The following is a 23,466-nucleotide window of genomic DNA, read 5'->3' as shown; positions in this document are numbered from 1 at the left end:
TAAATTAATTCACACAAAAGAAGAGATAGGCAAGAATTGTTAATCCACCTTCTTAGTGCTAATATGAATTTGAAACATCAAAATTTGAATATCTATGATTGATAGACACCTTTTTTCTTATTTCCAATTTAATTATTTATGATACACATTTGAAAGTGTCAGAAATTCAGGAATTTACAATAAATTATAGTACGATGGATATTAAATAATTAAATTAAATTTATTAAAAATGTGTCTCTAAATGAAATATTTATATTCATAAATTGTTAGCATTTGAATTTCACTATACTATTCCTGTGTACACCGGTGTGTTGGGTAAAATTTTTTGTTACTATAAATTTTTTGGCTCTCCATTAGAGAAAAAAATCATAGAAAGGCAAATTTTTTAAGGTATAGAAAATAATTTAGCCTGATCTTTGAGTATGTTTGTGCACCTATAACGCTACTTTGACTTCTATAGTAAAATAATCCAGATTTAGTCACCATAGCTAAGAATGAGAAAAAGCATTTGTGATAGTTTGCTGAGAATGCCGTCATTTTTTGATAAACTTTTAAGTACTGTTTTACTATTTGATCTTTTAAAGATTGTTAAAAACTAAGAAGTGTTGATTTCTGCTAATTAAAACAGCTTAAAATTTAAATCATGGAATAGAATGGTGGAGCTGTGGTGGAGATACTTTGTCTTATTAATTGAAATTACATTTTGAGATCCAGTGATGCTCACTGAATTTCCCTGTGAGGAGAGTTTGTGGTGATGACCCCACAACAGGCAAGCTACTATCCAAAAAAAGCTCCTCACATCAAATCAATTTCCATTTTCTTCCAAGTTGCAGGAGGATGCCTACACCTTGCTTTATTCTCTTCTTTGACCAAAGTATTACAAAAAGAAGAAAATCATTACCATTTTCATGTCAGGAGGGTGGCATGGAGATGGACTTAGCCTGTTTTCGGTGTTCCATCTCTTGCCCTGTATAAGGGTTACTTGACTGTTTATGATACATTCCGGTATTTCCCATTTTTGTTTTGGTTCATTTCTAAGTGTGCATTATAATTTTAATATTAAAGTTTTTAATTAGGAGAAATGTCTCATAGAAATTATTATTACTCATCTCATTATATACTGAAGGGAAAAATCAATTAGTTGTATATACATTCTTATACAACTCTAAGATAGTTGAAATGGGAACTTTCTTATTTAGTTGCATCATGAGGAAATTTGAGATGATGTTATCTGCCAAGCGCAGATCTCTCCAAAGGATTTCTTCTAGCCTTAATTATCCACCTCACAGGACAAACCTTTGCCGTTCCCCATCTATTTTTTTTTGGCCCTTAATTCCTGACACAACAAGGTTGTACATATTTCCCACACTCTTGGTTTAGCAGAGTTCTTTTATCAGTTATGTTTTTCTGCAGGAGAAAACCCTCTAAAATATTAGACATATATATCTCATATGTCTTTGGATTTCATTTGTGTGTGTATGTGTTTTCTGTTTTTTGAGATGGAGTCTCACTCTGTTGCCCAGGCTGGAGTGCAGTGGCGCTATCTTGGCTCACTGCAACCTCCACCTCCAGGGTTCAAGTGATTCTCCTGCCTCACCCTCCTGAGTAGATGGGACTACAGGCACATTCCACCGAGCCCACCTAATTTTTGTATTTTTAGTAGAGACGGGGTTTCACCATGTTGGCCAGCATGGTCTCAATCTCTTGACCTCGTGATCTGCCCTCCTCAGCCTCCCCCACACCTGGCCTGGATTTCATTTTTCTAAGCTGGGTTTGATGGATGGCTCTGGTGATTTGAGATGGGCCAAATTTGGCATCTTGGAGATAGAGTTTGGCCAATTTAGTCTGGATCAGGTGGGGGCAATCTGACTTCATTAGTTTCTCATTCTCCTTCTGGAAACAGTGTACTTGCGAGGCGATATTCTCATGGTAAATGGAAAGAGTAAGAATCCTTAGTATAGAAGCCATCTCAAATCTCTATGCAAAGTGTAGTAATTTTCTGTTTATCAAAGTAAGTTAAATGATTGAACTCCCAGTTCAGGGGAAAGGTAGTCAGTCTTCCTGTGATAGGAGGATACTGCAAGATTATATACCAAAGGGTCGGGTACTCAGGAATTCTTATAAAATGGCTACATATTTTATATAATAATAAATATTTAAACATTAGACTTGAGAGAAACTTTACCAAAGGCCTAAGAATTAGAGATATGTTTGATAAATAAACATTATTCATGGGCTGAAAACTCTGAGCGGGAAAATAGGGCTAATTTCATCTGGACAACTTCTTGGAAACTCATTTTTTATTTTGGAAATTACGAGAAAATAATTTGTTCCATTCATAAGTGGTGTGCACATGCATGTATTTGTGTTCGTATTTATGAGCTTGTGAATAATGAAGTTATACAAAAGTATTAGCAGCAACCAGATCTTATGGAGTACTGGCCTGCCTGTGGTTCTCAAGAAAATCTTAGATGCTTTTGATAAAAGCAGTTAGGATTCTGTGTATATAAATCTGGCATTTTAAAAAGTCCATATTGGTGATGATCTTAGTTGTGAACAAGCTCCCTTTAAGACTTTAGACATTGCTATATGATCTATGTATTGGGTTATAAAACTTCCCAAACAACTGAAGTTGCTAAAGACAAATGATGGAGAGGTTACACAAAGAAAAATTGCAAACTCTGAAAGAGAATACGTTCTTATTTGTGTACTAGCAAATGAGGATTCATGTTTCCGGTCAATTTCTGTATGAATAATTCCAGCCTGTAACAAGAACAAACAGTGAATGAATGAGTTAATTTGAGTTGTTTGAAAATAAGAATGTTTTCCATAAAGAGATCATTGAACTCATCAATTAACATGCCATGGTGACTTCTGGCTTGACACTGGTCACAACATTTAAAAGTAAAAAGAATGACCCAGTAGATTTACAAATTAGGTGCATATAGAATTTAAGGTCAGGATATTCAAACAATCACAACCAGTGATATTACATTGAGAGGTGAAGCCAGCTGGACTTCCTGGGTCAAGTGGGGATTTGGAGAACTATTCTGTAGCTAGCAAGGGGATTGTAAAATGCACCAATCAGTGCTCTGTAAAAGGCACCAATCAGCACTCTTTAGGTAGCATAGGGATTATAAAATGCACCAATCAGCACTCTTTAGGTAGCATGGGGATTATAAGATGCACCAATCAGCACTCTTTAGGTAGCATGGGGATTATAAAATGCACCAATCAGCAGTCTGTAAAAATGCACCAATCAGCACTCTAGCTAGCCAGAGGATTGTAAAATGCACCAATCAGCGCTCTGTAAAAGGCACCAAACAGCGCTTTGTAAAATGCACCAATCAGTGCTCCGTAAAATGCACCAATCATCAGGATCCCAAAAGTAGCCAATCGCAGGGAGGATTGAAAAAAGGGCACTCTGATAGGACAAAAATGGAACATGGGAGGGGACAAATAAGGGAATAAAAGCTGGCCATTCCAGCCCACAGCACAACCCACTCAGGTCCCCTTCCACGCTGTGGGAGCTTTGTCCTTTTGCTCTTAAAAATAAACCTTGCTACCACTTAGTCTTTGGGTCCACTGCGTCTTTAAGAGCTGAAACCTTGCTACTGCTCAGCCTTGGGTCCATGCCGTCTTTAAGAGCTGTAACATGACTGCAAAGGTCAGTGGCTCCATTCTTGAAGTCAGCGAGACCACGAACCCACCTGCAGGAACCAACTCTGGATACAACACCAGCATTTTAAAAATTTCTTTTTGTCTGTTCAGACATGATAACTTTTCTGCCCATCATTTTTTCCATTCTAGTAGTGGTTATATTTGTTATTGGAAATTTTGCTAATGGCTTCATAGCATTGGTAAATTCCACCGAGTGGGTAAAGAGACAAAAGATCTCCTTTGCTGACCAAATTGTCACCGCTCTGGCGGTCTCCAGAGTTGGTTTGCTCTGGGTGTTATTATTAAATTGGTATTCAACTGTGTTGAATCCAGCTTTTTATAGTGTAGAATTAAGAACTACTGCTTATAATGTCTGGGCGGTAACCGGCCATTTCAGCAACTGGCTTGCTACTAGCCTCAGCATATTTTATTTGCTCAAGATTGCCAATTTCTCCAACCTTATTTTTCTTCGCTTAAAGAGGAGAGTTAAGAGTGTTATTCTGGTGATGCTGTTGGGGCCTTTGCTATTTTTGGCTTGTCATCTTTTTGTGGTAAACATGAATCAGATTGTACGGACAAAAGAATATGAAGGAAACATGACTTGGAAGATCAAATTGAGGTGTGCAATGTACCTTTCAGATGCGACTGTAACCATGCTAGCAAACTTAGTACCCTTTACTGTAACCCTGATATCTTTTCTGCTGTTAATCTGTTCTCTCTGTAAACATCTCAAGAAGATGCAACTCCGTGGCAAAGGATCTCAAGATCCCAGTACCAAGGTCCACATAAAAGCTTTGCAAACTGTGATCTCCTTCCTCTTGTTATGTGCCATTTACTTTGTGTCTGTAATAATATCAGTTTGGAGTTTTAAGAATCTGGAAAACAAACCTGTCTTCATGTTCTGCCAAGCTATTGGATTCAGCTGTTCTTCAGCCCACCCGTTCATCCTGATTTGGGGAAACAAGAAGCTAAAGCAGACTTTTCTTTCAGTTTTGTGGCAAGTGAGGTACTGGGTGAAAGGACAGAAATCTTCATCTCCATAGATTCATAAGAGGGTCATTGTGTGTCTTCTAACAGAAAACGAACTGGTGGTGTATGAAACATTTTATATTTCTTACTGTGTTTTCTGTAATGTATGTGTATGAATAATTTCCAATCATAAACCTAGATAAATCTTTAACCTAAAGTTAGTCTAAAAAATGTATGTATGTGTGTGTGTGTTTATGTGTGTATGAAAAACTTAAGAACATTGACAATAACATACTCTTTTTTGTTTTTTCATATGAACTGCCAAATTATACAAAATATGACAAAAATTCCTCAGAATTATGAAGCCATGTGTATTTCATTCATGTATTTTATATTTCATTTGTAGAATTTACAATGTCTATTTATAATTATTAAGAACTAACAGCTTATCTCAGGAAAGATATTGCTGTTTTCTATTGTTATTTGAACCACACAAATATACCACAGCGTGCTTAGAATTCATTGTTTGAACCTCTATCTTGTTGGATGGTAAAGTCATTCAATTCTAAATCAATAATGTGGATGTATCTTCGGGGTTTTATTCCATTATGAATTCCTATTTTATGGTTAGTAAAAAGCAAACAGAATTATTGTTAGAAAACAATGCACACTATAGAATTCGAGTGATAAGTATAGGTAGAATAAATTTCATCTATGTCTACCATAATCAGTACTGAACAATACTAGATTTAAAACAAGTATGTGAATAGCTTAGAAAAAAATCTCTTTGATAATAAAGGGATGAAATATCATGATCATGGTCTTGATTGCTATTATTGTTTTCCATATGCAGTTAGAAACGTCATTTCTTCCAGCTTTTGAATTAAAGAAAAGCTGTTTTTGAAGTTGAGATCTGATGTAAATTATTTTAGTATTTTTTTCTAAGGCACGCACTTCTAAGCCCCTGAATTGCTAATTATATCCTCGTCTTCCATTTACAAAATTCCTTCTAAACTTCAGGTAAGAGAACTCAAATCTTCTCTTTTCTAAAAAAAACTATCAATGTAAAAATAGTATAGAAATTATGGAAAATAATTCAGTGAAACTTTTTGTAAATGTTAAAATAGTATCTATGAAGTCTATGTATTAATTACGGGATGTGCCTTAACATTGTAATTTTGTTGTCAGTGATGAAAGTGTTTTGACATATTCATTAACAGGAAGTTCTGTTATAAGAAAGAAATGTACAGTCTTGTTCACAGCTAAATTCTATATGACTGCATTAATTCTTGGTGTTACAAAATTTTAACAATGTTATTTAATGTTATTTAAACCTTAAGATAAATCATCCCCACACCTGATTTATGTAATTTTTTAATCATATATCTTCCTCAGTACAATGTAAGAACTGTAAAGAAAGAGATCATGTCTGTTTTGCTTTCTGTTGACTCCCAGGACCTAGAACCCAGCACCAAGAATAGATGGCCAAAAATGATACTTTAATGAACAAATAAATGGGTGGCTAAAATGGATAAGTTGATGTGGTAAACCAATGAAAAGGAAACAAATTACAAAATCTGCAGTTGCATGAATTCCTCTGTTTTGGCCTCAGGTTGAGGTTACAGGCTTATCCAAGCAGAATCCTTCCTCAGAGGAAAAGTTTGGCTATTCTACAATTTTAGGGGAAATATCACACTAGTGATATACATAGTGATATATAGTCACACTATATATATATATATATAGTGATATATAGTCACACTATATATATATAGTGATATATAGTCTTGATGCAGCTGTATCAGGTGTCTGAATTGGAGACAAGGTAAAACATGAAAATTAGATGGCACCTTGGGAGGCTGAGGGGGGCGGATCACGAGGTCAGGATATCGAGACCATCCCAGCTAATATGGTGAAACCCCATCTCCACTAAAAATACAAAAAAATTAGCTGGCAGTGGTGGTGGGCATCTGTATTCCCAGCTACTCGGAAGGCTGTGGCCGGAGAATGGCGTGAACATGGGTGGCGGAGCTTGCAGTGAGCCGAGACCGTGCCACTGCCTTCCAGCCTGGGCGACAGACAAAAAAAAAAAAAAGAAAAAATTAGGTGGCACCTATGACAATATTTTAAAAAGCACATAAAAGACTTTGGTCTATTTGCATAAGTATTTTTTTTATTGTGAATTATATATTTGTATTATGATATTTTCTAGTTGATTATTATATAAACAAAATGGCATTTTATTTCAAAAAATTGAGTTAGTAACCAGCTACTTGACCAAAATGTTTTTAATTAATACCTGTTATAAAAGTGATGACATTTATTTAGAAGTCAAGTTCAAGACAAAAATGGCAGGGACATGTGGAAATTGAGACAGGAACAAATGTGAAACAATGCTCTAGCCGTTTTGAATTCTGCTGGATCATCTGGCACAGTGGCCATAGCAGCTTGGACCAGAGGCTGTATCTGCTGTAGAGCCCTCTTTTGTTCTGGGTTCCACTTGAGACCAGTAGCCTTTGGAAACTTTATTAATGAGTCAGAGCAATATTTTCAAATGTGGAATATGTTGGCTCCAAAATCTCAATAGGTCCCCAAAACATTGTATCTCTTTTGTAGTGATAGGAAGTACATAGAGAGAGCAAAATGCCATTTACTTTAAAAAAAGATTGTTTTGACATGTGGCCTAGGGACACTGCACACCTTAAAACATCACCTATGCTGTAGGTCCCTGAATCTTCTCAGGTTTATTTCTTTTCTTCTGGTATTTTACTTCCATCCAACATTAGGGTATTTTACTGTATTTAATAAACTTGCAACTTCCTGATTATTGTACCAACTAATATTTTATTATTATTGCTATTATTATTATTTTGAACAGGGTCTCATTCTATCCCTGAGGCTGGAGTTCAGTGGCAGGATCACAGCTCATTACAGCCTCAACCTTCTGGGCTCAAGTGATTCTCCCACCTCCGCATTGCTAGCAGCTGGGACTGCAGGGGCACAACACCTTGCCTGGCTAATTTTGGTGTTTCCTGTAGGGCTAGGATTTCAGCATGTTACCCAGGCTGGTCTCAAACTCCTGGGCTGAAGTGATCTGTCTGTGTTGGCCTCCAAAAGTGCTGGGATTACAGTCATGTGCCACAGGGCCCGGTCTGTAATATTACTAATATATTAAATTAGCACGATGTTTTAAAAAATGTAAATTAAACTGAGAACAGAAGTGACATAACCCTGACATACAACAGTGAAGCAGTGCTATTATTCTTACAATAGAAGCCAAATTGTTTTGATTTTCCCTCATAATGGGTGTAGATTAACAAATATTCACCAAATCATGAGCCCTGTAAAAAGTATCAAAAGTTCTGCTCTGCTTAGTGAAGATAGCACATCCTGGAAAGCATTTGTGAGTGTTGATTTAAGTTTATGGTAGTCTGCGTTTGTTCTATAACCCATCTGGCTTTGGTAGAGGCCAGATAGGTTTAGTGAATCGGGTTATAGAAAGGACTACCATCCCCTGTAACTTTCAAGTGTTTTGTCATGACAGTGACCAGTTCCCTTCCTTAGGGAATGTGGTTATTATATTTTATACGTTGTGTTGCCAGTAGAGGAGAATTTCAGAGGCTTCCCCTTGGTCCTGCTATAATAATGTCCCTTACTCTACAGTTCAGGAAGAATGTGAGAGTCCTGCCAGCTGCCATACGTATCCATTTCAATTACACATTCAGGAAGAGGTAATAACTACAAACTGATTAGCTCCACCTTGGGATGGACATGAGCCAAAGCTCTAGGTAGCATCTGACCTTCAAGAACTCCCACTACTGCAGGCTGGATGTGATGGCTCATGCCTGTAGTCCTAGCACTTTGGGAGGCCAAGGTGGGAGGATCCTTTGAGAGCAGGAGTTCCCTTCGCAACATATGGAAACTCCATCTCTACAAAAAATTTAAAAAATTAGCTGGCATGGGTGGTGCATGCCTATAGTTCCAAATACTTGGGAAGCTGAGGCAGGAGGATTGCTTGAGCCCAGGAGCTCCAGGCTGCAGTGGGCTATGATCCTGCCACTGATCCTGCCACTGTACTCCAGCTTGGGTAACAGAGGGAGATTCTGTCTTGGAGGAAGAAAAAAAAAAGAAGTGTAAGTTCTCACTGGTATCTTAAATATCAAGTAAAAAGGGATCAAATCAATAATTAACAATCTTTGGTTCCACCTATAGCAAACAGGTAAAATGGAAAGTAGTTATACAAAGGGTATATTAACTCCTAATTAAACAAAGCCAGTTTTATTTTCATCTCCTTTCATTTTTTTTTTTTTTTTTTTTTTTTGAGACAGGGTGTTGCTCTGTCTCCCCGTTGCAGTGCAGTGGTGTGATCTCGCCCAGTTACAACCTCCGTCTCCTGGATTCAATGATTCTCCTGCCGCAGCCAACTGAGTACCTAGGATTATAGGCATGCACGACCACACCTGGCAAATTTTTGTATTTTTAGTGGAGACAGGGTCTCACCATGTTGGCCATGCTGTTTTCTAACTCCTGACCTCAGGTGATCCACCTGCCTCAGCCTCCCAAAGTGCTGGAATTACAGGCCTAAGCCACTGTGCCCAGCCTATCATCTGCTTTTTATAGGTAATTATACTGAGGCAGGCAGTAGTTGTAAAATGGAGTCTCACATCATATCTATATGAAGCAGGGAATCTGGTTTCCTGTCTTTGTAGTCTGACTCGAAGATCCCCTCTTAGAAACCATTATAGTGTAAAAACTGAAAAGATATAAAATCCAAGATTGGAGACTGAATTTAATATCTGTTCATCTTAAACCATTTAGTAATCAAAGATAAATAGGGAAAAATAAAGCTGGATATTCATACATAGAGAAGTGTAGATTCTTCAATGGAAAACATGTTTTTTAAGTGTCCAAGGAATAGTTATAAAATTTCTGAGTATTTTAATTAAATAACTAAGATTTAAGTATTAGACTCAAGAGAATAACTTAGTCAAAGGCCTAAGCATGAGAGATTAAGTTTGATAAACATTGAAAATGGGCTGAAAAGCCTGAGTAAGAAAATTAATTACTTTTTCATTTTAGAAATTATAGGACAACAATTTTTCCCCACCGTGAGGGTGTATATGTGTGCATGTGAAAGTGCTTATGTTAATGAGCTTGTTAACAATAAGTTATACAAAATTATTAGTTGGCAGCAACCAGATTTTAAGGAATATTGGCCTTCCTGGGCTTCCGAAGAAAACCTTGGATGCTTTTGGTAGGAAAAGTTGGGATTCACTCTCCATAAATCTGGCATTGAAAAAATGAATCAACAGTGGTCATGATTCTAGTTTTGACCAAGCTACATATAACAGTGTAGGCATCTGATGTATGATTTATGTATTAGGTTGGAAAATTTCCCTTAACAACTGACATTGCTGAATGCAAATTATGGAGAGGTTAAACAAGGAAAAAAATTGCAAAATGATGAATAAGAATATGACTTGATTTGCATGCTAGCAAATGAGAATTCAGCTTTCACATCAACATCAGTATGAACATTTTTATCTTATAACAAGGACATAGTATTTGAATAGGTGTTAATTTGAGCTGTTTTGGAAATTATCATGTTGTCCATTAAGAGAGCCTTGAACTCATTCAATAGTATGCTCCGGTGCTTTCCTGCTTGACATTAGTCAGATAACTAAAAAGGAACAGGAACATTACTGCACAACCAGAAATAAGGTGCACATAGGAATTAAGGTCAGGATCTTAAAGGGAATCTTGCCCATTGATATTAGTCCTGCCCTAAAAAAAAATCGGACATGGTTTGTTCACTACTCATCATTTTTTTCCATAACATTAATGGTAGAATTTGTATTTTCCCATGGGCACCTACATTACACTTATAGACTATTTCGATATTTCAACCTATTATTTTCTTTGAATCCTTTTAAGGAGTTGTTAAACAATGCTGAAATTTGCCTTACAGTATGCTGTTAACTAATCATATTTCTCAAAGTCATTTGACATAATGTTTGGTTAAAGGAAATATGTCTAGCATAGTTATGCCTGTTCATAACAAAAGAGTATTTAAATCTTTAAGAAAAAATATTAGAAAAACTAATAAAGAAATATGAATAAATAAACATGAAATATATAATTCATTATTAATAAATGTGCATGAAATCATGGTCATAGCATTTAAAAAGAGTAATAATTTTTGAATTAAGTATACATTCTGAACTATAATAGAAAAAGGCTTCAAAAATGTTAGGTTTATAATGTTTCATATGGATAAAAAAGTGTAAAAATTAGTCTGATGTTACTGATTTTGGAAAGCATATGAAGCAATGGGAATTTTCATACATTTCTCCTAGAATTGTATATCAGAAAAATTACTTTGTCTGAGTATGGCATTATCTGATTAAGATGATGGATCACAAGTGAACATCCAGTATTTGCACTCTTATCAGAATACATGTGCACACACATGCATATCACTGAGTTTTAACAGCTAAAGTTGAGAAGTCTCTCAAATGTCCATCAGTGATAAAATGGATAAGTAAATTATGGCATACTTGTACAATAGAATACTATACAGCAATCAAAATGAACTGTTGGAGACATGTGCTCAGAGTAGCCAAGAGAAACCTGCACTTGGACAGAAAATTTCTCAGCAAGGCACCTTTACGTCGACAGAAGGATGCTGCTTGCACCTGTTACAATCCCAAGAGAAGAGCACACCTAACAAAGGAGGGAAGGAGTTTTTAATCCTAACACAGTTCCTGTTTCTGTGTCCTTCCCTTACTGGCTGGGGTTGGATTGCACAATCTAAGATGATCCTTAATGGCTTAGACTTAAACTTTTCCAAATAGGGTAAACGCACGTTTTGCAAAAAGAAGGAGGGGTGGGAGGTAGGATTCATTTACAACATTTACAACTTATGGCTGGAAAGTTGAGTCTTTAAAGAGGAGCTTAGTTGTCCTAACAGAACCAGCTAGAGTGACATGTTTACAAAGAATATAAATAAAAAGAAAAATGAAGAAATTTGAACTACATGGATATGAGAGGAATTATTAAGTTTGAAAAAATGATTCAGTATAATTCCATTTATATAAAGTTTACAAAAGTGTATTTTTAATAAATTGAAATTTATTACACTGGTGGTGAAATTCTAAAGTGAGACATATGAGTGATTATCCTAACAATTGGGATAGTAGGGATGGAGGAAACAAAAGGGAAATGTTATCAACAAGAAGGCAAATATGGAGAGTGTCTGGATTGCTGGTGAATTCTACTTTATGAACATGATGTGGAATCATGACTCTTAATGCTATAATTTTTTTCTTTACTGTACATTAGGCCTCATTACTTTATATACTTTATATATATATGTTATTTTTCACAATATTAAATATTTCACAATAATGAAAATATTTAAAAAGTAGAAACGTATACTAAATGAATGAATATAAAATAGACTGAACAAACATATTCTTATAGACATCATTGTAATTAGAGTTTTTGCTGAATAAAGAATAGAGCATTATGATAGTAACAAATCCAAGATAAAATTTTAAACTTTTCTTTAAATTAATTAGAAAAAGGAAGAGAGAAGCAGGAAGTCTACCTCCACATTCTTAATGTTATTCTTACTTTGAAACATCAGATTTTGAGCACCTATATTTTACTGGACACATTTTTTTCTTATTTCCAATTTAATTATTTATGATAACAATATTTCAAAGTGGCAGAAATTAGTGAATTTCCAATAAATTATAGTAGTATAGATATTAAATATATAGGATGATTTTTCTAAATTTATCTTTAAATGAAATAATTATACACATATTTTTACCATTCAAAGATTATAATACCATGCATGTGTACACATATGTAAGGAAAAATATTTTGATACTGGAAATTTTTTTAATATTAGAGAAAAATTAGTAGAAAGATAATTTTATTAAGGCGTAAAACATATTTAGTGTAGTTACTTTGACTGCTATAATAAAAACACCCAGCTTTTGTGACAGTAGCTGAGAATGTAAATAAGCAGTCAAGAGAATTTAACTTGGTAATGATGCTATTAAAAGATGAAATGAAGCTTATTCACTCTGTAATTGCACAGAGTATTTGTGTAAGTTCATATGAAACTGGACCAAAACTAAACAGCCAAAAAAAGAGTATTCTTTGCTGGAGGTCACTTTTGCCATAATTTTTAGAATGTGGTGAAAGAAAAAAATAGCAAGTAAATCATTGGAAATGTGTTGGCTTTTTGTTATTCCTGATGAAATACTATGTGAGGATATTTGTCAAGGCCTGATTCTGAGAATAATATAAGAATGGTGCCAAGCACAGTGGCTCATGCCTGTAATCCCAGCACTCTAGGAGGCCATGGCAGTGGATCCCCTGAGGTCAGGAGTTCCAGACCAGCCTGGCCAACATAGTGAAACCCTGTCTCTACTAAAAATACAAAAATTAACTGGGTGGGGTGGTGGGCACCTGTAATCATAGCTACTTGGGAGGCTGAGGCAGGAGAATTGATTGAATCAGGGAGGCAGAGGTTTCTGCAAGCCGAGATTGTGCCATTGAACTCCAGCCTGGGTGACAAGGGAGAAACTTCATCTGAAAAAAAAAATTGTAAATCCATGAGGAAGAATAAGAGTGTTCTCCCATCACCCTTAACTCCAGTACTTTGAAAAGAAGACCCAAATCACAGTTATTTAGTAACATTCTCCCTTTTAGCTGACATCATCATCATTATTATCATCATCTACATTTACATGTGTCTTATGAAATGATTTATTTTTGAAATATTTACATACATAATTTGGTAACATCTATGTAATTTCTAAGAGATATCATTGTGGGAAAGTTACATTAGTAAACAGCAAAGTTCAAGTAATGATGAATACATTTAGATTTAGAAAGCTAAGTGTAGTGTGGTTTAACATACATTGCTTAAGAAAACAATTATGGATGACATTAAACTAAACCAAGGAACACTGTAAAAAAGATTTTGATTTTAGTATAAATAAAATTGCTTAGTAAGAAAAATAAACCATTTCATGATCAAGCTCTGATTTACAAAGAGAGGAATTTAGGGCTAAATAAATCAAAGAGAAGTAAGCCCTCCCCCACATCTTCTCTATTTCATTTAGGTAATGATGGGGTTCAGAAGCACAGAGCCCCACTTCTACAACATAAGCAAAGTGAAAATTAATTCATTGAATACAGCAATGTAGCTGTGGTAGATGAACTATATTTTGTCTATTGCCATGATATTTTGAGATCCAGTGCTGCTCATTGAGTTCCCCTGTGGGCAGAGTTTGTGGTGAGGACCCAGTAACAGACAAGCTAATATCCAAAAACATCTACTCACATCAACTTAATTTCCAGTTTCTTTCAAATTGAAGGTAAATTCCAAGACAAACTTTTTATTCTATTCTCTGACCAAAGTGTTGGGAAAAGAAAACTGTTACCATTTTCATTTCTAGCATACTAAAACAAAAAACATAAAAAGCCCAAAATCTAAAACACTTTTAAAAATAACATGGTGTTAAGAGTAGTTTGTTGAGTTTCCCTATAGAAAATGATTTATGGAAGGACAATAAAAGATTATTCTGAACACTAAAACAATAAGACTGAAAAAATGAATTATCAGTATTGAGAATCCAATAGACAGAGTTAGCCTGTTAGATGCAGTAGAAGAGAGAATTAGTGAATTGGAAGATAGCTACACAGAATGAAGCATAGAGAGAAACAGATGGAACTATACCAGGCTAAAGGGTAACACATTGATGCTACAGTCAGAACACCTAACATACTTCTCGAGTTCTGTAAGATTAGAGGAGAGAAAGTCAAGCAAGAGAAATGTTGCAAGAATTTTTCCAAAAGTGATAAAATGTATTCCTCCATATATTTTTAGTAATCTCAAACTTCAAGCATGATAAATTAAACCAAATTGACATAAAATAATACAGGACACCAAAGACCAATAGAAAATCTGAAAAGTAGCTAGAGGTGGAAGATAGAGTATGTCGTGCATTGAAAAGAACTGCATTCTAAATACAACCTGATTTTAACAGAAAATATGGAAGCAGGAACTCAATGGAAACATGTCTTCAGTGCATTTCCAAAGAGTAGTAGACTTTCATAAACAAAAATTGAAAATGATATTTTTCAGAGAAAATAAAAATGACTGAAAATGCAAAGTTGAACATGCAAGGAGCAATAAACATTAATGACAATGAAAAATAAGCGTGTAATTCTAAATAAATGTTGACTGTATAAAAATATTGTCTTGTTAGATTAAATGTATAATTGATAAGATATATGCAAATGGCAATAAAGAGACTGGAGATAAAGGTGACAGGAATAAATTTAGTCAAACTATGTTTTGGGCTTTTCTATGTCTGTGTGGATAATTTGAACAACATAATCAAGGACCCTGTAATTCTACACCCAGGTATATATATGCAAAATAATTGTAGTAAATGATGTAGGTCATTGAAGCATTATTCATAATAGCTCAAAAAATAAGCTGCTCAAATATATATCAAATAAGGTTGGATAAATAATCACAGTAAAATCGTAAAATGGAAAAATATAGAGAAATGAAAAGAAATGAATCACATGTACATGCAACTATGGGGTTAAATTTCAGACACACAATGTTGATTCCAGGAAGCCATAAATAAGAACATATATGATTGCACCTATACACAGTTCAAAGCAGGCCAAACGAAGCTATTGAGTTTAGGGTCACATACCTAGTTGGTAAAGTATAAAGAAAATTTTAAAAAGATCATCATAAATTATGAATGTCACTTATCACAGGAGATGTGAAGAAAGGTGTAGGGGATTGGAAAGTGGCATTGAGGTAAACCTAGGCTCTTAGCAATTTTCCATATCTTGCCCTACATGATGGTTACATGAGTATTTATGACACACTACTATGTTTCCCAGTTTTGTTTTGGCCCATTTCTAAGTGTGCAGTCTAGTTATAATACAAAAATTATTAATGAGGAGAAATGTTCCATGAAATTATTATTACTCTGCTCTGAAGGGAAAAATCCACTATTTGTATACATTCATGTAAAACTCTAAGAGATTTTAAATAGAAATGTTCTGATTTTAGTTGTAACTTTTGGAAATTTGACATGATGTTACCTGCCAACCCCACATTTTTCAATAGGTTTTTCTTCTAGGTTTAATTATCCACTTCATATGACAAAACTTTGACATTCTCCATGTATTTTTCCCTTGGATCCTATATTCCTAACACAACAAGGGTGGACATGTTACCCACACTCTTGGTTTAGCAGAATACCTACGTCAGTTATGTTTTTCTGCAAGAGAAAACCCTCCAAAACTGCCTTATATATTTGTGTCTCATAAGTCTTTGGATTTCATTTTTCTAAGTTAGGTTTGGTGGAGAGCTCTGGTGATTGGAGATGGGCCATGTACTGCATCTTGAAGCTAGTTTGCCTGATTTAGGCTAGATAAGGCAGTGGCATTCTGACTCCATTAGTTTCTCACTCCTTCTGGGAACAGTGTACTAGCCAGATGATGTCCTCATGGTAAATGGAAAAGAGAAAGAAACTCCAATATGGAAGCCGTCTTAAATATCTGTGTAAACTACTACTTTCCAGTTGACTGAAGCAAATTACAGGAGTGAATTCAGAATCCAAGTTCAAGGTAGTCTCCCTGCTTGTGGTGGGAGGATACTGCAGGATTATATGACAAAAATGTAGGGTACTTAGAAATATTTACAAAATTGCTGAATATTTTAATTAAAATTTAAACAAAAAACAGACTTGAATGTAAAATTACCAAAGACCTAAGCATAAGAAACATGTTTGATAAACATTATTCATTGTCCAACAACGCTGAGTAGGAAAATAGTACTAATTCTACCTGGATGACCTCCTGGAAACTCGTTTTCCATTTGGTGAGTAATAAGAAAATAATTCCTTCCATCCCCTAATGGTGTGAGTGCATGTGTGTCTATGTGTTTAGAAGCTTATTAACAATAATGTCATATAAAAGTATTGGTTTTCAGAAACCAGATTTTGAGGTGTATTGGCCTCCCAGGACTTTCCAAGATAACCTTGGATGATTTTGACAAAAGGTTTAGAATCTGGTATTTAAATCTGGCATAAAAATAAATCCATATTGGTATGATCCTATTTATGGCCAAGCTCCTTTAACAATTTAGACATTTACTGTATGATATATGTATTGGGTTTTAAAATTTCCCTATGTAACAACTGAAGATGCTGGATACAAATTATGGAGAGGTTAAATAAGGAAAAAAATTGCAAAACAATGAAAAAGAATATGCCTTTATTTGCATACTAACACATGAGAATTCACTTTTCACTTCAATATCAGCATAAAACATTTCCACATATAGCAAGGACAGATAGTCTATAAAGAGGAATGAGTTTCAGCTGTTTTGAGATTAATAATATTTTCTCTAAAGACGGCTTTGAGTTCATCCATTAGCATATGCTGGTGCTTTTCTGTTGACATTAGTCAGAGAATTTAAAGGCAGAAAATGTTATTGCACATTTAGAAATCAAGTGTTTATCGAAGTTAATGTCTGGATATTAAGGGAATCACAACCAGTGTTATTAAGCCTGCATTTTTTCTTTTTTTTTTTTTTGTCTGTTCAAACATGATATGTGCTCTGCTCATCATTTTATCAATTCTGGTAGTGTTTGCATTTGTTCTCCGAAATGTTGCCAGTGGCTTCATAGCTCTAGTTAATGTCAATGACTGGGTTAAGACACAAAAGATCTCCTCAACTGACCAAATTGTCACTGCTCTGGCGTTCTCCAGAATTGGTTTACTCTGATCATATCATTACATTGGCATGCAACTGTGTTTAATTCAGCTTTATATAGTTTAGAAGTAAGAATTGTTCCTTCTAATGTATTGGCAATAATCAATCATTTCAGCATATAGCTTGCTACGAGCCTCAGCATATTTTATTTGCTCAAGATTGCCAATTTCTCCAATTTTATTTTTCTCCAACTAAAGAAGAGAATTAAGAGTGTTCTTCTTGTGATACTGTTGGGGTCCTTGGTATTTTTGATTTGTAATCTTGCTGTGGTAACCATGGATGAGAGTGTGTGGACAAAAGAATATGAAGGAAATGTGACTTGGAAGATCAAATTGAGGAATGCAATACACCTTTCAAACATGACTGTAACCATGCTAGCAAACTTTACACCATTCATTCTGACTCTAATATCTTTTCTGCTGTTAGTCTGTTCTCCATGTAAACATCTCAAGATGTTGCAGCTCCATGGCAAAGGATCTCAAGATCTCAACACCAAGGACCATATAAAACCTTTGCAAACGGTTATCTCTTTCCTTATGTTATTTGCCATTTACTTTCTGTGTCTAATCACATCAACTTGGAATCCTAGGACACAGCAGAGCAATCTTGTATTCCTGCTTTACGAAACTCTTGCAATCATGTATCCTTCATTCCACTCATTCATCCTGATTATGAGAAGTAGGAAGCTAAAACAGACCTCTCTTTCTATTTTGTGTCAGGTGACATTCTGAGTGAAATAACAGAAACCCTCAACTCCATAGATTCACAAGGTGAGCATGGTGTGTCTTTTAGCAGAAAAGAAACTGATGGTGTCTAGAACATTTTATATTTCTATCAGTTTGTTGTAGTGTATGTATTTGAGTAATTCCAAAACAGATTCCTAGGATAGTCTTTTATATATATATATAAAATTTATATATATAATATATGTATAAAATTTATGTATATATAAAATATGTATGGGTGTATGTGTGTGCATGTGTGTGAATAACATTGACCATAAATTATGAAGCCTAGTATATTTCACATATATAATGTATGTGTATTTTATGATAGTTCATTGTATGATATTTCATTTGAAGAATTTATTATCTCTGTTTGTAATTAAGAAATTACAGCTTTTATCAGAAAATCATTGCTGTTTTCCATTGTAATTTGTACCACATACATGTACTTAACTATCATTGTTTGAACCTCTCATTTTCTGGATGGTAAAGACATTCAATTCTAAATCAATGATGAGACTGTATCTTTGTAGTAGGCTTTATTTCATTATGAATTCTTACTTTACTTTTAGTATAAGGCAAATAGAATTTTTGTTAGATAATGATGTACACAATAAAATTTCAGTGACAAACATATGTAGAGTATATGTATTTGCCTTTGGGAAGGCAAATTTTGTATATGTATAACAAAAACCTTACTAAAGAATACTAGATTTAATACCAGTATGTGAATAGCTTAGAAAAAAATCATTTCTATAATAGGAATGAAGAAACAAGACCATGATCATTTCAGTGCTGTTATAATTTTTTAAGTGTAGTTAGAAAAATCATTTCTTCCACTTTTTGAATTAAAGAAAACCTTTTTTGAAGTTGACATCTGATGTCAAGTATTTCCATTTACTTTGCTTAGCAACCTCTGAGCCTCTGAATTTCCAATATTCTTCTTTGTCTCCCATTCCTAATATTCCTCGAAAAAACTCAAATATTCCTTTTCTTTAAAAAAAAAGCCTGACATAAAGAGGGTGTAGAAACTATAGATGATAATCGAATGAAACTTTCTTCAAATGTTAAAAATTGCCTGTGAAATCTATATATTGTCTGTGCCCTGCCCCTAGAGGTGGAGCCTACAAAATGGGAGAAAATTTTTGCAACCTACTCATCTGACAAAGGGCTAATATCCAAAATCTACAATAAACTCAAACAAATTTACAAGAAAAAAACAAACAACCCCATCAAAAAGTGGGCAAAGGACATGAACAGACACTTCTCAAAAGAAGACATTTATGCAGCCAAAAAACACATGAAAAAATGCTCACCATCACTGGCCATCAGAGAAATGCAAATCAAAACCACAATGAGATACCATCTCACACCAGTTAGAATGGCAATCATTAAAAAGTCAGGAAACAACAGGTGCTGGAGAGGATGTGGAGAAATAGGAACACTTTTACACTGTTGGTGGGACTGTAAACTAGTTCAACCCTTGTGGAAGTCAGTGTGGCGATTCCTCAGGGATCTAGAACTAGAAATTCCATTTGACCCAGCCATCCCATTACTGGGTATATACCCAAAGGACTATAAATCATGCTGCTATAAAGACACATGCACACGTATGTTTATTGTGGCATTATTCACAATAGCAAAGACTTGGAACCAACCCAAATGTCCAACAATGATAGACTGGATTAAGCAAATGTGGCACATATACACCATGGAATACTATGCAGCCATTAAAAATGATGAGTTCATGTCGTTTGTAGGGACATGGATGAAATTGGAAATCATTGTTCTCAGTAAACTATCGCAAGAACAAAAAACCAAACACCACATATTCTCACTCATAGGTGGGAATGGAACAATGAGAACACATGGACACAGGAAGGGGAACATCACACTCTGGGGACTGGGGTGGGGGGAGGGGGGAGGGATAGCATTGGGAGATATACCTAATGCTAGATGACGAGTTAGTGGGTGCAGCGCACCAGCATGGCACATGTATACATATGTAACTAACCTGCACATTGCGCACATGTACCATAAAACCTAAAGTATAATAATAATAAATAAATAAAAGAAATCTATATATTGATGATAGGAAATATATTAATGACATGTTTTATTATAATGATGTAAATGGTGAAATGATACAAAGTGTGCTGATGTATCCATTGATACCAAGTTCTATTATAAGAAGGTAATCTACAGCCTTGTTGAACAGCTAAATTCTGTGTGATTATATTCATTCTTGGTGTTATGAAATTTTAACATTGTTATCTCAACCTTAAAATAAGTCAACTCCTCATCTGAGATACATATATATATATATATATACACACACATACATTTTGTTTATCATACATCTCCCCTAGTACTATGTAATCAGCATAAAAAGAGAGGTAATAGCTGTCTTGCTTTCTCTTGACTCACAGGATCTAACAGCCAGCACAAAGAGTAGTTGGTCAGAATAATATGTTAATGAACACATAAGTGGTTGGATAAATGGATAATTTGATGTGGTAAACCAATGAAAATGAAACTCATCACAAAACCCACAGTTGCTTGAATTTTCTAGTTTCAGGTTGAGGTTATAGGCTTATCAAAGAAGAAGCACTTCTCAGAGCAAAAGTTTGACTATTCCACAATTCTAGGGGAAATATCACTGTAATATAGCTTTGATGTAGCTATACCAGGTGTGTGAAGTAGAGACAAGGTGGAACGTCAAAATTAGATGGCACTTATTCTAATGCTTTTTGAAAAGCATATAAAAGATTTTGGTATATTTGCACAGGGTCAGGGTCAGCTGTGAGTGCCAACTGCTCGGGGCTAGCTGACCCCGTGACAAGAATGTTAGGGAACTTCCCAGTAGCTGCCAAACACACTTTTGTTTTTAGGGAACATCTCTTTCTCCTTCAATATGACTTATGGTGCCTTCAATGCTTTGCTGATACAAGAGGAGTGAACTCAAAAGAAATAAAAATAAAAGCTAGCAAACTTTGCAACTGGTTAAGCTGGTTGTAAACGTACCCAATCACTTTCTACTGCAAATGATATACTTGTATTGTGATATTTTCTGTCTGGTTATTATATACACAAAAAAGGCCTTTCATTTTTAAAAATTGAGTTAGTAACCACTCACCTTACTTACACATTATTTGTATATTATTTTGTTTAGTATCCTTTCTAAATGAAAGTTTTAATTGCCATGTTATAAACACATGAAAAAGTGATTCAGATGAATGTATATCTTAGCTTTGGGTGTCTAGAACTAGAACCAATGTCTGATTTTACAGTGATGACATTTATTTGGGAAGGCAAGTCCAGGGCAGCAATGAGGGATACATGTGGAAACTGAGGCAAAGGAAGATGTAAAATCATGTGTCATGATGTTGGTATGACTTTGCCGGTTGTCACTTCTCAATGAGGTGAAATAGACAGCATGGTGGTCATCAGATACATGCAGTTGGTTCCCTGTATTTTTCCAGAAGGTTTACAAGGGGAAACCACAGCAAATATTAGTCCATGGAAGAGAGAAAAGGGAGAATGTTTCCTAGCTGTCTTCTGTCTTCTATTTCCCTTTGGCCAAAGTTTGTTTGAGGCAGAACTACCATCTTTGCTTTTCTTCCTTACATTATCCAACCCCTTGGTGGCTGTTTGGGAAAGTCAGGCTAAACAATACCCCCATTTTTCTAAGAGATAGTTTTTATTTGTTTGTTTGCTTGTTTTCTTTTCTCTTCTCCTCTCCCCTTTCCCTGTGTTTCCTGCTTTCTACTTAACTTTTTAGGCATGCACATATAACTATTTACTTTCCCCTCACCAGACAGTCCCTTTGGGCAACTTCATCTAACTATGTGCTCCAAGAGGGATCTCTCCTTGAGACTTGACAGTTGATTTGCAGACAAAAGTATGCCCTCATGGAACTGTCACCTCCAGGGGGTTAGCTTAGACCTCACATGCATTAGGAGGGGATGTGGAAAAGATGCCCAGGTGGCCACTTCTACAACTGCTGTCCTGCTCATTTCCCTCCCTACTTTAAAAAAAAACCCACTTTCTGCTCCAAAGGTTAAGTGTCACATTAAAAGTCAGGATGCTTTTTGCCCCTTCCCGCAAGCTAACTTCCAAATAAATTCTCCAGTTTTCTATCAGACCTTGTTCTTGTTAATTAGACTTTACATGAAGTGAGCAGTTAACCATTTTTGTTACAAGACTTCATGCCCACAGGTATATTCAAGTCCCAGATGGAAGGATGATCTAGATCAGGCAAGATGCTGATCAGGGCAACAGGAGACAGTCATGGGAATCTGAGAAAGTATATGTTTGTGTCCAATACACTCCCCACCTTGTGCCACTCAGATGTGCTCATGCCCTCCAATTGTGGCTGGTTTTATAAGCAAATGACTTGTGTAGTTGCATGGGGTCTTGTGCTTGAGGGGCTTTTTGCTTGGATTAATGTTCTGCACTTGCATTTTTGTTTTTCAGACAGCGGATACTCCTCCGCTGAAGAGGGAATAGGTCTGCAGTAATTCCCTAGGGGTTTGCTTTCTCCTCTCCTACAGGCTTGATGGAGACATGCACAGAGTCCTATAATGCCCATGTTGCATGCCTCTAGCAGCTTTGAATTCTATTGGATCATCTGACACAATGGGCAGAGCAGGTTGGCCCAGAGCCTATATCTGCTGTAGAGATATCTTATGTTCTGGATTCCACTTGAAACCAGTAGTATTTGCATTAATTCTGTAACCCATCTGGTTTTGGCAGAGGCTAGGTAGGTTAACTGAACAGGGATATAAAAAGGACTTTATTAACAGGTTGGAGCAATATCCTCTACTGTGGTATTTGTGGACTCTAAAACCCCAAGAGGCTCAATAAACACTGTGCTTCCTTTTTAGTGATAGGAAGTATATATAGGGCAACATGCCATTTACCTTAAAAAGGATGTTTCTGCTGGGCATGGTGGCTCACGCCTGTAATCCCAGCATTTTGGGAGGCCAAGGTGGGCAGATCACTTGAGACCATGAGTTTGAGACAAGCCTGGGCAACATGGTGAAACCCTGTCTCTACTTTAAAAAAAAAATGTCAGGCATGGTGACACATGCCTGTAAACACTGCTACTCAGGAGGCTGAAGGATTTGAACTGATTGAACCCAGGAGACAAAGTTTGCAGTAAGCCGAGATTGCATCAGTGCGTTCCAACCTGAGCAACAGAATGAGACTCTGTCTCATTCCATAGTGCAGATTAAGTCTGATGTTTCTTTGTTGATTTTCTGTGTGGAGGATCTGTCC

At 35.6% G+C, this 23,466-nt stretch overlaps 2 protein-coding genes and 1 pseudogene across 2 annotated transcripts in view; all 3 read left to right on the top strand.

Moving 5' to 3' along the window:
* The window catches only part of LOC134740356 (taste receptor type 2 member 64-like), a 39,511-nt pseudogene extending 19,608 nt beyond the window's left edge, over nt 1-19,903 (top strand).
* Nucleotides 1-23,466, top strand: part of LOC129010826 (taste receptor type 2 member 43) — a 68,722-nt gene that overhangs the window by 19,608 nt on the left and 25,648 nt on the right. The window lies entirely within an intron of this gene.
* On the top strand, nt 2,041-5,203 carry LOC129010823 (taste receptor type 2 member 45). Its single transcript, XM_054445355.2, has one exon. The coding sequence runs from the start codon at nt 3,774-3,776 to the stop codon at nt 4,701-4,703; it is 930 nt and encodes a 309-aa protein (XP_054301330.1). The 5' UTR covers nt 2,041-3,773; the 3' UTR covers nt 4,704-5,203.

This window comes from Pongo pygmaeus, chromosome 10 (assembly GCF_028885625.2).
Source record: "Pongo pygmaeus isolate AG05252 chromosome 10, NHGRI_mPonPyg2-v2.0_pri, whole genome shotgun sequence".
NCBI classification, from domain to species: Eukaryota; Metazoa; Chordata; class Mammalia; order Primates; family Hominidae; genus Pongo; species Pongo pygmaeus.
This window is presented reverse-complemented; position numbering and strand designations above follow the sequence as displayed.

Coding starts and splice junctions, on each gene's coding strand:
- LOC129010823 (XM_054445355.2), top strand. CDS start 3,774: ATGATAACTTTTCTGCCCATCATTTTTTCCATTCTAGTAGTGGTTATA.